The sequence below is a fragment of the Clupea harengus genome, chromosome 6 (assembly GCF_900700415.2).
Source record: "Clupea harengus chromosome 6, Ch_v2.0.2, whole genome shotgun sequence".
Classification (NCBI taxonomy): domain Eukaryota; kingdom Metazoa; phylum Chordata; class Actinopteri; order Clupeiformes; family Clupeidae; genus Clupea; species Clupea harengus.
In genome coordinates, this window is record NC_045157.1 from 22,283,265 (window position 1) to 22,302,206 (window position 18,942).

General features: G+C 45.7%; 1 protein-coding gene across 1 annotated transcript in view; it reads left to right on the forward strand.

Moving 5' to 3' along the window:
- LOC105903002 (protein arginine N-methyltransferase 3) overlaps positions 1-18,942 on the forward strand; it is a 55,172-nt gene that overhangs the window by 17,265 nt on the left and 18,965 nt on the right. The window contains exons 3-7 of the mRNA XM_031568628.2: positions 1,115-1,259; positions 2,454-2,519; positions 3,334-3,455; positions 8,075-8,174; positions 16,691-16,769. Of these exons, the coding sequence (XP_031424488.2) occupies positions 1,115-1,259; positions 2,454-2,519; positions 3,334-3,455; positions 8,075-8,174; positions 16,691-16,769 (512 nt within the window). The remainder of the gene's footprint in view (positions 1-1,114; positions 1,260-2,453; positions 2,520-3,333; positions 3,456-8,074; positions 8,175-16,690; positions 16,770-18,942) is intronic.

Genomic DNA, 18,942 nt, shown 5'->3' on the forward strand with positions numbered 1-18,942 from the left:
AGATCTCCTGTTTCCTCAGGGACTGGGCTCACATATGACTCTATGATCAGAGAACAAACTTATCTTTGTATCATAAGACTGGAGATGGATCACATTTTTCCTGCTCGACAATATGTTTATAAATGCTTTTTTCCTGATTCTCATGTTACGGGAATAAACAATATGATGATTGCATGGAAGTTATAGTATACAGCAGTGGTTGCAGAGTATTGGAAATCATGGCATGTTTATAGGTTTTTATGGGTCTGGCATTATTGGTGCAATATTCTAGCAGCTGACTTTAAAGTGTAGCTTCACCCACTGCATAATTTTGAAAAATGCTAAAAGGTGGGCAAGGGGCTGAGGAGGTGGGGTGATTTAACTGTTGAGTCTCGAGGGGCTGAGAGTTTACTCCATTCCAATGTATGTATATGTATATCATGACTAAGTCCGCCTTGGCCTTGGATGATTTTAAACAGAAGATGGCTTATTGAGCCATTTTAAACTCATAAAATGCAGACTATTTCATGAAAAATAGTAATTTTGTCAATATCAACACTGCTAGCATTGATCTGTTTCAGTCACATAATTTAGTTTACAACTCGAAAAAACACATTTAAAGGGAAACTTTGGGATTTTTACCCAAATTGTACCCAAACTTTGGGTCAACATTTTTACTAGGGACAAAACAAGTATTGAGTTACAACGCTATAACCGGCAACCACAAAACGTTTGTTGTCTTTGGGCATCGGATTTTGGACAGAGTAAACCCAGTGTTACCCTACCACTTTACTACATGGTAGTTTATTTCTTCACTTGGTCACTTGGGAGGAGTTTTTCTTCACTCTACAAATTGATTCTGACACTTGAAGGAGAGACCAACTTGCCTAATTCTTCCTCTTAGGTTGTTACTCCTCTTTACCAGCAGGTGGTAGCATAGAGTCTAAATGTAGATGGGTGCAATGAAAGAAGAGGAGGAGGAAAGTGGCAAAGTTGAGGAGGGGGTAAAATTCCACTGCAGTAACTGAGAGTGAATGGGTGTGGGGGGAAGACAAAGAAGAATGTCCAGGCTATATGTGTCGTGACCGTGTGTGTGTGTGTGTGTGTGCGCGTGTGTGTGTGCGCGTGTGCACAGGCTCCTGGCCCAGGGCTTGGTTCTGAACGCGGACACCAGCCGTGGCTCCACAGCTTGCGGGGCCATAGCCGAGCTGAGGGAGGAGGAGGATGAAGCCTACTTCAGCTCTTACGGACACTACAGCATCCACGAAGAGATGCTCAAGGTGCGTCTGTGAGCCCCCACCACTATCTCATGGCGCCCTGGCTAACAACCTCCGCAGGAAGTTAAAAATAGTGTTATAGTTCAGTGAAACTTCTAAGCGCAAATGCCTCAAGAGCTAACAGATGACACACAAATGCAGCATTTGGAGAAAAAAAAAACAGCATAGCGGCATTGAAACAGCAGCATATGCATTTGCACTATACAAGCATTAAGCTTTGTCGAGAAAATTGTTGAAAAGTGGGAGTGAGTGATCAAAGACTTTCAACCCTTCCCCCCAACACACACACGCACACACTCGCATATGTACACTTCTCTCACTGCAGTATATGCAATGGGCTGCGTTTGTGATTGGTGCTTAGTATGGTGCTTGCGTTAATACTGTGTTTGCGTCAGACCCTCAAACTCCCATCACACCCCAAAGGGGACACGAGCGGTTGGTGCAGGAAGCTGCTGACGCCCGTCTAATGGGGGCCATAAAAGCCACAACTGTATACGTTGACATGTACGTCTGCGGATGTATAGCAAGCGTCATACTCTTCTTAACTCGTTCCTCACTTGCTGACCCCTCTGCTGTCTCTCACTGTCCAAGTTCAATTATCTCTGTACATTCCTCAGCAAGTGACTGTGAAAAAAAAGTGCCGATGCAGGAAGTGTCTTTACCCTGTACTTGATATGATGTAAATGAGTTGCTGTGCAATAATGTTCATTTACTTATAGATTATAATGTTTAAGAGGTCTTATGAATTGGTTGATCCTGGCTTAGATTTGTATGTTGGCTAAATTAGTATTTTATGTATATTATTATATTATGTGTATTTTCCACTGCACTTTGATCCTTCCCTGTCGACACCAACGTCAGCTCTTTTTGCTTTGGGCACTTGTTCATTCATTTCAAACTTTGTAATAACTTTATAACTTTCTGGTGTAATATATATTTTTTTCTTCCTTATTAAACCATTTCACCGGCGTATGCATATATACAGTATGTGTGCATAGACTGCTTTGAATGAAACTAGTCCAGACTTGTCCTGATACATTGATCTCTCAGTAACGATCACTCATCTAGAGAGACATGTGTTCCATCTTTTTAATGGAAAAAATAGATATGACAGTGGCATTATTTATCACCTTATTGTTGTTGTCTCTGCTAACCCCCCCCCCCCCCCCCGAACCCCTCTCAACGGCGTCCACACAGGACAAGGTGCGCACAGAAAGCTACAGAGACTTCATGCACCTGAATCAGGACGTCTTCAAGGACAAGGTGAGTGGACAGAGAGACTGGTGAGGCCGTTTCTAGTCAGGGTTCCTCCTGCATGTCTCCTCTCTCTGCGTTGGAGTTTAAGCACAGGGGTGCGCTGGCATGGTCGTGTGCTCCAGAGGAAAGAGGGAGAGAGAGAGAAAGAGAGAGAGAAGGGGATAAAGCTGGATAACGATGTGATGACAGCGCTGATTTAAAACCCTCTGACTTTATTACACGCCAAAGCGTTTTTCAACAGCACCTAACCAGTGGACTGCACTGAGCTGATAACAGGGGAGAGCAACCCCCCCCCCCCCCACACACACACACACACACACACACACACACACACACACACATACACACACACTCTCACACCTCTGTGTAACACACACACACACACACACACACACACAGCAACACATAGCAGCCTATACAGGCCTCATTTGTTATATGCTGATGGCGGCGTCACCAGGGCTGTTATGAGTGGCTGGGGGATGAGGGGAGGGGGGAAAGGGCCTCTGCTAGGGCATGATTTGGGAGTGGGATTGGGGGGTGTTGGGGGTTGGGGCGGCGAGCCAGGGGCTTATCTTGGCCATCGGGGCAGCGGTGTTGGTGAATGGGGCTGAGTTCGGCGAGCCGATGCGACCCTGTCAGCATGATAAACGGCGTCCGCTCCCTTATTACATGGCTCTGCAGCAGGGGGATGGCAAGGACAAGCTGGCAGATCAGGAGTGCGTTCACTCCTCGTTTTGGCAGTGTGCTCACTCCCTCCCTCTCTTTCTCTCTCCCCCTCCTTCTCTTCTTTTCTCTTCTCCTCCTCCCTCCCGGCCCTCAGGTGGTGCTGGATGTTGGCTGTGGCACTGGAATTCTCTCCATGTTTGCGGCCAGGGCGGGTGCCAGGAAGGTCATTGGGGTTGACCAATCCGAGATCATCTACCAAGCTATGGATATTGTAAGGTGAGCATGGTGTCCAGAAATAAGCAATGTATGGGCACTTCAATTCAGCTGAGGATTGAGTGAAAATGAAGTGTGTTTTCCTCCAGAGATCTCAAAACCTCATCAAACATATCCAAAATACCTTATCAAACATATCTTCACGCTGAAGGCTGTCCATATGTATTTGTGGATATGTTTATTTGATATCTATCTATTACATATCTGTAATTGCTATTTGCCTGTTAGATGTCTGGGTTGGTTACCCTTTTCGATTACTCTAAATTCACAATTAGTCATTTCCTTGTCTTCCGTCCTGTCTCATTGGAGATGTGTGTTATCTCTTTGAGTGCTCCTCAGTAATTGAACCCATGACTTTGCAAAGACAATAAGATCTCCTATCATAGCTATGCTGATGCCACCCAAATTTACTTGGCCCTCTCCCCTAATGACTATGGTCCCTTAGAATGCAATGACCAAATCAACAGCTGGATGTCTCAAAATGTCCTTCTGCTGAATAAGGACAAAACTGAAATAATCATATTGGGACTTAAGATTGTTACTGATCTGATCTTGACACAAAAGAACTTAAAGTGAAGAACACTGTTAAAAACCTTGGTGTCTTAATTGATCGCGATCTCAGTGTTAAGAATAGGGATGAGAATTGATAAGATTTTAACGATTCCGATGCCTTATCGATTCCTGCTTATCGATTCGATTCCTTATCGATTCTTTTATCGATTCTTATTGGGCAAGGGGTGAAAAAAAGAGCACAAACGGGTTTATTTACATTAATTTTCTTTTATATAATTTTCTATAATGCTGCACACACCATATACAGTAATAACCAAAAACATTTATACATATTCCTCTTGAACTTAAAATAAAACTTACATAACTTAAATAAAATGTATTCTGTTTAATTTAAACATGTTCCTAGAAATGAACCTAACGAAAATCTGGGGCATCTACCGTAGTAAAAGGGTGCAAACCTTTCACCACAAACTTAGTCACTGCTCGGTGACATTCGTTGATCCTCTCCTCGGTAATTTTATTTTTCCCTGCCTCGAAGAAAGGATGGGCTAGAGGTGTACATGACGTGCTAGCTGTAGCCTGTGACCCAGACAGACTACCAGCCTCTGAACTGGTCTGACTGAACGTCATCAGCTAAATTGGAAATCTGCCTCAATGTAGGGGGCTGAAAATGGAAGATTCTATAGCCAAGCTAGCGTAGCTATATGCTAAGTTTAATAATGGATTAAAAGACGATATGCTCAGTTTAATAATGGGTTGACACGAAAACGCGAACGTTTGCTGATAACACACGCCCTCCGATAATTAACACCGTTACGATCAAACATTTCTCAAAACTGGACTTTCAATCCAACGTGAAGTGATCAATAATGGGAGACCAATGCCGGAGCTAAAATGTATGCTTCAAACGAAGGGACAGAAGATAACTTGATCGACTACACACAATAAAGGCAAATTGCTTCACACAGTGAGTGGTTGTGATCACTTTTGAAGAGTTTACCTTGGACAGAAAGAGATGAAGCGCCGACATTAGCTGAGCTGCTGCATGCATCGAAGACATGACATTCCTGTAATTTAATTCCATGCTGTGTGTTCAAATGCTTATTCATATTTGTTGTATTTCCTCCCTTCGACGAAATAGGTGTCATTTTTGTCGTGTGAAATAGAGCCAAACTTTAGAACGCTTCTGCCTAGTTGCCATGTTTGCTGCAGTCTGAAGAAGAAACTAAAAAAGTTTGCGCATGCGCAACGCCACAAAGGACCGATAGCAGAACCGTTAAAGAATTTGGCTGACGATTCCAAACAATCGGTTCACTAGGAACCGGTTCTAAAAAAGAACCGGTTCTCGATTCTCATCCCTAGTTAAGAACCACGTGAAAACAATAACTAAATCATCTTTTTACCATCTTAAACATAGTCAAACTCAGAGGCCTTATCATAACACGATTTAGAATAACTCATTCATGCCTTTTATCTTCAGCAGGGTAGAATACTTTGGTCTTTTCAGTGGCCTTCCTAAAAAAGACCATCAAACAGCTTCAGCTTGTACAAAATGCAGCTGCTAGAGTTCTTACGAAAATGAAAATAAAAATAACTCGCCACATTACGCGAATACTTAATTTTATTAACTTATATATACGTATTATGTATACGTTTATAAACCACTAAATAGTACAGGACCAAATCACCTCGGATATATTTCAGTGGTACACACCTGCTAGACCTCTCAGATCACTGGAGAGAAATCTGTCGGACTGCATTGTCAGAACTAAACATGTTGAAGCAGCTTTTGGCTCTTTCAGCTCTGGACTTCCTGATGACATCAAAGGTGCTCCAACTGTAGCCAGTTTCAAATCTGGACCCAACTGTTCTCAGATGCTTTCTGTTAGTCGATCGCATGCACTCCACTTTTAATGTATTTACTTTTTGAATTATGTTTTTTCTACGTTTGTTTAACTTCCTTTTTAATCTTTTAATGTTAATCTTTTAATATTCTTTTAACTATTATAATTCGCTTTACCTTTTTCATTCTCTTATTTTGCATGTTCTTTGATCTGCTCATTGTGCATCACATATGTGTATGAATTGTGCTATATAAATAGACTTGCCTTGCCTTGCTGCTCTTGACCAGACTAACTTCACTAAGCTACAGAAGCTGAGACTCAGATATCTGCTCCAACCTGAGGTGGTTGACTCAATCTCTCACTGAAGCCCCATGGAGGACTGCCTGACCTCCAGTCCATTTTTATTTGTTCCCGGTGCATGACTTCAATAAATCCCATGTTGTGCGCCCAACTCGTAACGCTCATAATTTAAGCCTTCCTCTGTGGACAGCCAGTCACCTCCTGCCTTCCACACAATAGAACCTCTCCAGCTACTTACCGCTCGGTGGGGTTTTACGGCATCACTCACACTGCCACCGTCCCAACCTTCGAGTTATTAGCGCTCATCTCATTTGCCATAAGACCGAAATGGGAGTCATTTACATTCTGTGATATTCATCTCCCCTTGCCTAGCTTGAGGTGCCGCTTTGGCGGCACGTTTATGATTGCTTTGGTTATGATTGTGTAAGGTGTCCCCGGTGGTGGAACACGCTGTGCAGGGTGAGGTGGGGGTGGGTAGGGGTAGCAGGTTTAATTTTACAGTCCAGCGGGCCGCAGTGGGAGCCGCTCGGCCCGCGGTTTGTGTGGCTCTCGGCTCCAAGTGTTTGTTCCGGTTTAAGTATGCAGCGTTTGTCCTCTCCCCTTCCCCTATCCTCTACGCTCGCTCTCTCCCTACATACCCTCTGGAACCCTCCGTGTCAGCAGTAAAAGATGATGTGCATTGAGTACACTCATCATTACAATAGTGGTTGTTGTTTGAGGGGCTGCTGAGTGACGACCAGCCTGCAGGAACACCTCCCCGCAGTGTGTGTCTCCAGCCAAACCTGTGTGTGCGCATCTGTGTGTGTGCGCATCTGTGTGTGTGCGCATCTGTGTGTGTTCGCATCTGTGTGTGTGTGTGTGTGTGTGTGTGTGTGTGTGTGTGTGTGTGTGTGTGTGTGTGTGTGTGTGTGTGTGTGTTTAGCCCACTGCATTGTTCACTCAGCAGTTCATTTGCGTTTCGCAGTGAGTTAGTATGTGGCTGCTGATTTTATTGACTGAGTTCATTTGGACTCTGCCGCTTCCTCTGTGATTAATTGTGTACTTCAAGAGCATGCAGAGTTAAGGCTAATCATAGAACTGGCAGTGAGTCATTTTCCTGAAGTGAGATGCCTGCAAAAACATACTGTAAGAATAGGCTGGTGTCATTGGGTAATTCCAGTCTTCTCCTGTGGTTGTAAACCTCTGTAGTCTGGATTACTTAACCTGTCCCCAGGGATATGGCACCAGTGCAGATACACAGAAAGCGACTGAGAGAGGCTGTGGGGCTCTCTAGCTCCGCTCCAAGTGTCTCTCTCTTTCTCTCTCTCTCTCTGCGCAGTATCTGACATTGTCCTCTAAATTACCCCTGTAATGAGATTACAGCGTTTCCCTCCTCACTAAGACAGTCCTGAGAGGGGGAATGGGAGAGGGAGGCGAGCGCCACAGTGGGCCTCTGGGAGAGTGTGATAGTGAGGAGGGGCAGAGATAAGGATCAGCTGGGCAGAAATACGCTCTGGCGCCGTGAGTAATTGTTCTGTCCCCAGTAACATTAGCTGTCATGATAATGGAGTATTTAGAGAGATTGATACTACGGGTGGCTGGTCAAAAAAAATAAAAAAAATAAAAAGGGATGATTGTTTAAAGTTGGGTGTCTCGTGGAAGCACATAGGTGCTCAGGTACAGACAGTGTTGGGATGACGTTACCCCAGTGGAAGTGATTGGAGGGAGATGTGTTGTCCTGGGCTCCATTGTAATGTTGAGAAATTAGCAGCCATGCTGGTGGAGACCTGTGTCTATCTGCAGTTTGGGAAAGAGTGCAATTAGAGCTCATCATTGAGACCAAACAGAAATGGCTCAGTAGTTTGTTCGTTTATTTATTCATTGTTAACAAGTGCTTGTTTTGTCTGTATTTATTTTAGTCATGCAATTGTTAAGTGCAGTTTATGACTTTAATGGCCATATTTCTTGTCTAATTTCCCTGCCCAGATCCAACAACCTGGATGAGACCATCACCCTCATTAAAGGCAGGATAGAGGAGGTGACGTTGCCGGTGGAGAAGGTAGACATCATCATCTCCGAGTGGATGGTGAGGAATGCACGTTTGACTACAGTCCTTCTCCAAATCACTGTTCACAACCACACTATAAATGTGTACGAACCCTGGATAAGATCATTTAAAGGTATTCTGACCACAGTAGACATACAGGGAGTTTTAAAGAATGTTTATTTTGTACTAGTAGTATTAGTGCATAACTCCAGTACAGAGGGAAAACTAAAAAAATATGAATAAATAAATCTTAATAGAAAAATATCTCTAGGTTTTTGGAAGTTTGGAAAAACACCATGAGATGATTTATTTTTTTAAATCCATAAAACAGTCCAATTTACTGAATATGAAATAAGCAATAGCATATGGTCAAATTCCAAAGCAATTCCATGGTTGTGTTCTCATTACAAAATGGTTTGTTAGATGCATATGGTCAAGCTAAAGAACCACAAATTGACTAAATGAAAAAAAATAAGGATAATCTTATTCGCATTTTTGTGCCAAGTTGCCTTGTTTTCTCCGAGTGCTTAACATAAATGTGTGAGCATCTTTTACAGCAGCATTAATGATCCATGAGTCAAGTGACATTGGTAAGCAAATCCATTAGTGACATTGGTAAGCAAAGACAATAGGTACCTCTTGGAAGCAAGCAATCTATTTTTATATGCTAGGTAGCTATGTGAAATTGTAGAGGAGATGATGGGAAATATGGCATTTGAGAGAGAAGTGTTTTATCAGAAATAATTTAGCAGTTTTTGGTGAGCATGACTTGAGAGTAAGCTGAAGTTGTGTAGTCTGATGGTTTGGATCGAACCACATGCTGAACAGAAAGTCCTGCAGCGAACAGTTCAGCATAATTACACACACCCTTACATCCCTAACATGCATAAATGCTGTTCATAGCTGGTGCATCCCCACTGCAGAAATGCATGCATCATTTATTACATGTGATACCTTCTGTCATGCTGGTAGAAACATGGCGGAGACACAAACTTCACTCTCACACATTCTTATTCATGAGCCTGTGTTTATCTGACCATCTGATGACATCCCAGCATGCTCGGGGTCTGCACATGTTTCACAGGCTGCAGCTCCGGCGCTTGGCAGTGTGGGTAAATTGAATTTCTGCCCAGGCCGAAGTGCTGTGGAATGATGAGGGATAGTGGACGTAATCTCCAGTGGCATAAACTCCGCCGGCATTAATAAATGTGAGGATTCAGCCGTCACTTTTCATCTGACCACACTGACAAGACTGATGATTATACAGTGAGGACAGTGTGGCCTCTGCCCCACTGGCCATCTCTGCTGGGAGTGAGTGTATGTGTGGTAGTGTAATAGTATTAGACAGAGAAATGCATTGCACAGGTACAATTTCACGTCAAGTCACCCATTTCACTGTAGCGATCTAACAGCTAGTTATGTATCTAGTGGCAGTTGTTTCTTGTTGCCACCTAATGGTTCTCATTAACACAAAGCATGTTATATTCAGATGCAGTGTCGTGCGGGGCATAAACTGTAAAGATTCTGGTTTTGGTTGATTACAGTTTGACTGCGCGTTAACCAAAGAGGAGTTCTCAAGTGATTACATAAGCAGTGAAATGTGGAGGCATGCTTTTTGACGAACAGACGGACTAGAGTCGCCAGTGCCGCTCGCATCCGAAATGTTTCGTGCCGAGGGAGGTGTTCGCCCGAGTGCGGGCCAGCGATGAGCTGAGGTGGGGCGTTCTGGTGAGCACCGCAATACATCACCGCCTCGCCCGTGAGTGACCCCACCCCCCCACCACCTGCTTCTCTGAGGCAGGATATGTGTGCATGATGGTCCTTTTTTTTTTTCTGAGCAGAGCCTGGTACAAAAATGGGCCACGCCACGTGTGCCAGGCAGCCAGAGGCTTCACACAGAGGACGGCCGAGAAAGTTCATCCCTAAAATTAGCCACTTTCCAGCGCAGGGTAGCTGAGTCCCTCCCTTCAGATGTAACCAACGAGTCAAATCTCCATAATCGAGAGCGGAAGACCGGCGAGGAGAGTGATTGCACAGAGAGCGATTGCACTCTAGAGGCAGTCATGTTTTTTCCATTTGTCCATATTTTCTCAGCTGGGGGGGGGGGAGATTACACTCCCGCCTTCAGTGGTGAAAAATGGAGTGAGGGTCCAGTCCAGACGTATTAAAGTGAGATTAGGGTCAGTAGAGCCCCCTTCCACCGCCACTTCCACCAGACCCCAAGTGCCGTGCTCTGTCACAGTGATTGTGCAGTTAACCTCCACAGTCCCACAGCAATGCCTCAGCGCATTCGCCCACTGGTGTGGGTTTGTGTAGATTTGCGCCAGGTCACAGAGACTCGTGACTGAAGCCTGTTCTTAGAAATATATTGGAGTCATTGAGTTGTTTTTTCTAGAATAGTTTACCCTCAATGGGAATATCCCTGTGTAGTCTTGGGTCTCACTGACATTGGTTGGAAAGGCCACCGTCTTTGAGAGCTTGTAAAGAAATGAATCGCACTAGTGGCTGTGTGGGAGAAAGTTCACTCCCTTTGAGGAGAAGCAAACGACTCCCTCCCATCAAAAACTATTTCAGGGGCTGTCAGCGTGTGTGTGTGTGTGTGTGTGAGCGTGAGCGTGTGTGCGCGTGTGTGCATGCAGTTTAATAAATCAGAAGGGGGAATGTTTGGTAGGACGAGGCATTGTCTGCCGGATAGGTGTTTGAAAGACGGCTCAAAAGCGCTGGCTTGTCATTTCATAACTCACCAAATTGATCCGCAGTTGAAGCACAGGGAAAAAACAAACAGGCCGCTGGAGATAAGAGAGAGAATGAGAGAAACCCAGAGGAAGAGAGGGAGCAAGCAGGAGAGTGAGAGAGCAGACTGAGGACTTCTGACACCATCTCTGGCCTGGGGGAGGCTTAGCATGGGGCAGAATAAAGCTCGTCACAGACAGATCCATCATGCCTGGCGGCTACCCAGCTCTTTTGTTTTTGTCAGACATCAGGAAATAAGACTGCTCTCTCAAGCCTATTCTCAGGTGAGAGGTGACGGATGAAGTAATCCATGACCGGACCGGACAGAGGAGTTTTGCTGTAAACACACTTTCACAGAAACACCGGTCGATGCAATTGATACAAGTCTTTACAATGGCGGGCTGCTTAATGTGGTTTCAGTTCTTTGTTTGCTTCTCTTTAAGGAGACCGCTTCAGTTGTTTGTGTTCTGTCCCGTAGTTAGCTCGTATGGCTCAAGTTTGTGTATTTTCCATCTTTCTCTATTGTCTTGTGCATTTTTCTTTCTTTCTTTCTTTCTTTCTTTCTTTCTTTCTCTCTCTCTCTCTCTCTCTCCTCTCTGTGTGGGGTTGCTCCATGTGTGATTGTGCAGTAGCTGAATTAATGGCAGATTCCCATCCGTGGCCTCATTACCTGCTGATAGGAGTCTTACCTGCCGCAGGAGCGGACAGCTGTAATCACTCATCCAGTCCCCAGGCCCTCACAGCCTGTCTCTCACTCACACACACACACACACACACACACACACACACACATACACACACTTTCTCTCTCACAAACACACATTCACACACACACACACAGAGTTTAGCTGCAGCACTTCTGGCACAGGTCAACCAGAGGACCTCACTGCAGTTGGCTCTGAGCTGGGACCACCACAGAAGCGCTTATTTTCTCGGGAAACTTCCCTCTTTTGGTTCTTATCAGCCAAACACCTCACCTCACTTAAATGATAGTCAGTCTCTGGGGGAGTTTGCTTTATCCCCCCCCCCCTCTCATTCCACTCTCATTTCACTTGTGTCCTGATATCCCACAATACCTCCTATCCATCACTTCAAATGGATCCTCCGCAGTTCCCCCCCGCGCGTTCATGTGCACCTCATGTTCTCGCCTCCTTTCTCTGCGCTACTAGTTTTTGCGGGCTGCTACCACGACACCAAACAGCGCGCCTCTCATAGAGCTTTTGTCCTGGGAGAGGAACCCCACCACGCCTGGGCATTGGCTGTGATGTGAGCTTGTCTCGATTTAATGGCCTTATATGCCATGGAACATTGCCCTCTCGTAAGCATTCATATGGAAATCAGGTCCCATAGCTGCAGGCTGAACAATGGGCTACCCGCAGCAGTTTTGGCTGCTCCAGCCTGTGTGTTATTTAGGGGACATGCTAGGGCGCTAATTCACGCTCTGCTCTCCAGCAGTTTATGCAGGCAGCCGCTCAGATGGCATGACATTTGACATGACGTGATGAGAATGATCATGACTTTTAAATGGTAATGGCTGCTATAATTAGCGTATACTGCTTTTGGTCAATACAAGACAGATTATGTTTTTTACTTAAGATCTGTTACCTACACCTAGAAGGTATTTTAACAGTAAATCCTATTGATATTGTTATGTACATCAATATATAAATTTAGTCAACTGTGGAAATGTTTAGGTCATGGACAATCCAGCTGTGTGCCATACGGTTTAAATGTTCACTTCAGGACAGTGTAAAATCAAAGGACAGAATTTATTTTCAAGACCAAATTGCATTATAACTATCGAAAATCGTTGGAAATGAAATGTTGAAAATGTTGGAAATTGGCATCCAGAAATTTAAATCGGCCAGAAATCAACAAATATGCAGTATGGGTTTAATGAAGTTCAATGAACAGTTTGAGTGAAGTTAGAATGAGGTATTTATAGTGCAGTATAGAGTATTTATAGAGCTGTATGGGTGTGTTTGTGTGAGTGTCTATAGTACAGTATAGAGTATTTATATATTTGTATGGGTGTGTTTGTGTGAGTGTCCAAGCTTTCACCCTGGAACATGGTCTGCTGTGTTTCTGCAGTAATTGAAAAGGTTTGACGGCAGGATGCTTTGGGCAGGAGGAGAGGAAAGCTTTGCTGATGCCAGATGTTTCTCGTGGCCAGAATGACAGCACTGGGTGTTCACTGCTATCCCATTGACAGGGGGTCCAATAGTGTTGTGTGAACCTGCATGTAGATTAGCCAACATCTCAGCACTTCTGGAAAATGCAGAAAAGGCAAAGCTTTTTACAATCGGCTTAACATCAAAGCTTTGGGACTAAGAGGTTTGATCTGTAAAAAAGTCTGACAATCGGACTTCCCTCCCACACAATCTGATATGACTGTTAATATGGGATGTTTTTAACACACGCACACACGCACGTACACACAGACACACAGGTCGTATTTGTATCATACTAGGAAAAGGGCACATTCAGAATTATTACTCTCAGTCATTATGAAGCTTAAACTACGAGAGAAGTCGTAAAATTACTCACTCAAAATGTTTGTGTGTGTGTGTATACGTCTGTGTGCGGTATACATTTATAAGACAATTGATTTAATGTGCACAAATGTGCATCTCATTTTCATTAGGCCTACTACTCTCATTAGCCGCGTTCATGGAGATCTGCTCTGATTCGGTTAGGGCCTGTAAATCTCAATACCACCCCAGTTCTCACTAATGTCACGCAGTCAGCACCGTTATGCACCCCAGCCACACTTTTATTTGGGGAAGGCCAGCTATCAATCAAAAACAAACAACAGTGAAAGACTGCAGGTGTACCTTTTTTATGCTAGCGCTTTTTCCTGTCATAGATCTTGCCCAGAAAACAACGGTAATGAATTTTTCTTGAGCGGCTGATGGGGTTTGGCTCTGAGGCGGAGGCCGATGTGAAGCCCAGCCACTCAGGCACGGAGGTGAGGGCAACACGGAGGGGAATGCAGCTTTAATTAGCTTTCTCTCCACACAGCCCTGACACGCACCATAACGGACGGCTTTAGAGAAAAGAGAGGGGGGTTGGTCTCTTAACACTATAAAAGTTTTAGGGGTTTCTTTTCTTCTCTTCCCCACATTTATAAGAATGGCTGTCCAATTAAATTCGGTAGCAGCCAGTCTACAAGAAAAAGAGAAAAAAACTGAGCAGAGATGGAAAATTCTTTCTTTCCAAGTCCTTCCCAAGCTGTCCGTGGGGCCATCGGATGAGCAGTGGTACTGCCATTCCGTTCCATTCAGCATTCCAAACAGAATTCCATGACTTGCTTTACACGCCTGGCTTGATGCCTGCGAGGACCAAGCTGATGTCTTCCACTCTCCTCTCATGGATCCCATTCATAGATTTCCTGCCATGAGCCATTATTTTCCTATTGTTTGTGTTCAGTGCTGACCTCCACCGCCGCCAGTCAATTAGTGTTGAGTTGTCTGAAGGCAGCTGCACACTGATGAACGTGTGGAATAGCTCTTTAACAGGAGCCATCACAGCCTCACCCAAGCTCTCCCAATAGTGACTTGAAATTTGCCATTCCAGTGCAGTAGGCTGTATGAATAGGGTATGGTATGGTATATATGGAGCTGTATGAATAGGGTATGGTGTATATATGGAACTGTATGAATAGGGTATGGTGTATATATGGAGCTGTATGAATAGGGTATGGTATATATGGAGCTGTATGGACTTGAATTGTTTAACGCTTGATGCCTGCTGCTTTGGTGGTCAGAGCAGAGTTTTTGCTTACCTCCTCATAAGATACTTAGAAAAGCCCACAACTGTGACAATTGCCAGCATTGTACTCCTCTAGTTAAGCTATAGAAGTGCACAGTGAAGCAGTTTTTGTTCTTAAAATCAGATGGTGCTGGGTGAGATTGTGGTGCCTTGGTTTACAGCGTCACCATCAAACCTGACTTATTATCTCTTCCCTACAGGCCTCTGTGCCAGGATGTGTTTTGTATTATGCTGTAGCGATGAGATGCTCCTCCGAATTGAATTCACTCTAAGGCCTTGTGTACAGCAGCTCCAAAGCCCAGGCGTCACTGTGTATTACTCACATATTCTATCCAGTCTCATCGTTTACGCTCTGCTGCCTTTACTATTCTCCCCTAAGCCTCCATGCAGTGCGGGAACGCTACCTTGTTTCGGTAATTAATGGTGAACATGCAAAACGAGGGAGAGGGATGGAGTGAGCGAGAGTAAGGAGAAAAACAGGGAGGGAGGGAGAGAGAGGGAGTGAGAGTGTCACGATGCAGGGGCCTTGAAGCCGAGGGCTTGGAGGATGGGTAATTCAGCTTCCGGAAGGTTCTCTCCCTGCAGTGGAAGCAGCCGCCTGTGAAATTGGGTTCTAAATTACAGCGTGGGGAAGATCGGCCATCAGTCCAACGCCGCGGCGGTTTAAAAATGACCCGGGCCGGGACCAAGGACAAAAAACAGGTGTGCTGCTGCTGCCACTGCCGCCGCCGGCCGCCGGCCGCTACCACTTCCGGCACTGACATAAAAATAGCAGAACACGACCAAATCAAGAACAAATCACCGCAGTTGCCCCCCCCTGCTCTCTCTCTTGGTAAAGCCACCAGAACTGGATGTGATCAGCATCGCCACCTGAGTTCACACAGAGGACAGAGATGCCTTTATTGGTCATATATTTACACTCTCCAATCCCCCCCCCCCAGTTGTGAGCCAGTCCCTGGTCTGAGTCATTAGGGGGCTTATCGGTGTGGCCTGGCCGTCACTCCACTCCTCTCCTCCCCTCGCTCCGCTTGACTGATGAGCTGGAGAGTGCCTAAGAGTGCAGATAAAGCCGCGGAGAGACCGTGAGCGGGCCCCTCTCTCTCTCGTTCTCTTTCTCTCTCTCTCCCCTCAGCACTTCTGATAAAGCGCTCAGCTACTGTTTGAGCTTCTTCCCCCCTGCTTGACTGCATCTTTGTGTGTGATGTGTTTTATTTTGAGAGAACCATTGATGGAACTTCTGTGCATCTTGACGCCCTTACCCACATCCGTCTTCAAGTGATTCCTTTGGCTTGCCTTGCAGGAGCAGAACAAAAGTAGTTTACTATAATTGATATGAATTCCGTTAGTTTAATAGAGACTGTTAGCTCTTGGTCATTTCAACAGTTTTGGCTCAAGAGGTCTTCCTGAGGCCTCTGCACACATTCAGCTGATCAACCAAGCAGTCACCAGAGGTGCAGCTAATGGTTGCCGACTTGTGTTATTGGAGCAGTATTCTTGGTGTGTGTGCTCTTTATACATAAGCTGAGAGCACTGTTGAAATAAATAATAGCAATCGACTCGCTGTCATTCAGACAGAAGCTCAAGGAGATGTGGCCAAAGCTCCATCTCAGCAGAAATGGAATAATGGCAAGGGTAATACGCTGTCTACCCAGGCAGAACACAGGGTCAGCGCAGGGTCACCTACGACAGAGGGTGCAGTGGGCCACTGGAGGTGTCAGGAGAAAAACCAGCCGTCCAGTCTCCATAAACCCATCAACCGTGATTTTCTTTGGGGAAGTTCCTGTGTGTGTGTGTGTGTGTGTGTGTGTGTGTGTGTGTGTGTGTGTGTGTGTGTGTGTGTGTCTTTCTGTGTGTGTGCTTCTGTGTGTATGACCCAATTATGTCAATTCATTGCTACCTTCAGCCAAATGTAGTGTTTGAGCGTGGCACGTTTAGGCTTAACTAAATCCATTTGGATATGATTTTGGTGTATGATGTTGTGATGGGGTTTGTAAAGATAATATTGCAATAATATTCAAATCTGCCCTTATTGATGTCTTCCCCATCTTCAGGGTTACTTCCTGCTGTTTGAGTCGATGCTGGACTCGGTGCTGTATGCACGGGACATGTACCTGGCAGAGGGTGGATCAGGTGAGTCAGTGCTAGTTTATTATATTTTTCACACACATACACACATACATACACACACACACACACACCCACACACACACACAACACATATACACACACACCTACACACACACACACACACACACACACATACACATACACACACATCCACACATACACACACACACACACACACACACACACATTTTGTAGCTCACATCACACGGCCCCCTCTAAACACATCTACTGCAGCACAGACCTGACAGCCCCATCTGTCTCCCGTTACTGCAGTGTAAACTCTGTTAACGCTCCCACTCTAAACCGCAGTCGCACCCTCAAAATGCTTTTTCCATTGCCACCGTTCGTGGAAGTGTTCTTGCTTGCATGCGACTCCACTTACCATACGTCTTCTGAGCGCTTAGGAATGGATGTCCACTCGAAGTGGAGGCAGAGGATTGAGTGTAACAAGGAAAAGATGGTGATGGTGTGGGGACGAGAACGAAAAAAACCGAGCTGGCTGGTTGGGTAACCCTTGGATGAGCTGGGAGGTGTGTGTGGGTGGGGTAGGGGGTGGGTTGGGGAGCAGTGGCTCGGTCCAGGGCGTGGAGGGGAGTCGACTCATCGCCCAGCATCTGGCTGAGGGTAAACACATCCTCCCTGCCACATGACTGATGGAAAGAAGGGTAACGCACCGTTACCCCCCCCCCCCCCCAGAGCCAAGAGAGTGTTGCCGGTGTTTGTGTTGGTACGTGTGCATATGTGCATCCTTCGAAGGACTCTCGTAAGTCGTTAGAAGTTGTGGAACAAGACCCATAGTGAAGTGCCATCCTTCTTAATCCTGTTCCTGCTTCAGAAAAGGCCCCGCGAGTCTTTAACAGCCATAGGTGAATTGCATTCCCAAGCTGTGGTGCCCTTATCGCAGTCCAAGCATGCTACATTATACAAGCTATTGATTTACGCTATAAAGATTGTGGATTGAATTAATTTGATGCAGAAATGGCCTTGCTGCTGAAGAGATGAATTGACTTAATTTCATGGTTTGTGTGTTGGGCTTGAAACGCCCTTGGTTTTCATCATTTGCTTTCAATTAGGTGTAGGTGCGATTGTTTTGCTGTGTGTGTGTGTGTGTGTGTGTGTGTGTGTGTGTGTGTGTGTGGTATTTAGCTCCTGCCTCTCCTGTCTGAGCGTAAGCTTAATGATTTGTGACAGACTGGGCCCTGACACAGGAGAGGTTCCGAGACACTGACTTTAACAGGCTTACAGGGATAGAGAAAAGGTCACCCCCCTGGACATCAGCAAAAAGATGGAGGGAGCAGGAGCCAGAAGGAGAGGACTGAAATAAGAAAGGTATGCAGGAAGCAGAGACGGAAGTAAAGTGTTTTTATTAAAAAAAAAAAAATAACTCTACGCGTCCCAGACTACCAGATGGTGGTGGCGGTGCCTTAAATGATGGTTATGTTGGGCAGCAGCACCCAGACGTCCTGCTGCGCCTCCTTCGTCTTGAACCTCTTCGTCCATGTTCTCCCAGCAGGGTGCTCCTCGGTACATATGGTTGGCTCCCTCCTCCTCCTCTTCTCACCATTAACCTCGCTCCTCATCCTTAAATGTCTCCTGATCTGTGAGGCGTTTCAGAGTATCAAGGGATGAAGGCTTTCTGGGGGAGGGGGGTAGCTGCTGGTGGTGGTAGTTATTTGTGTGTGAGAGGAGGGTTGGGGGGAGGGGGGGGGGGGGGGAGTGAGCGTGGATGGGATGGGATGGGAGTGGGGGTGGTAGGGATGACAGACGGGCCATGGGCACCGAGTTGAGAAGGACACAGATGTCAAAGCTATGAATCTTGGGATGCCGGCTTGTCCCGCCACCACAGGCTGCGTGGGACAGTGCCGTTTCTGCCCTATCAGCAGTCACCTGGTTCCAGGGGCAGTTACTCATGGCTGCTGTAATTTCGGGGAGGTGTGTGGGGGGGGGGGGGCAGGATCGACCGCACCAACAGGGGCCTCACAGAATGACACCTGCAGGGTCGCAGCACAAGCTTCAGCCAATCACACAAGGCCATTGTTTGCCTGTCAGTGTGCTGTCATCATCCACTCAGCCAAGGTTGGGTGACCTGAACTGAAGTGAACTTTCAATGTCTGCAAGGGTGAGGTGCTGAGGTCATAAGGGGAGCAGCCATGTCCTTCAGGGTCAGTGTTTGCCT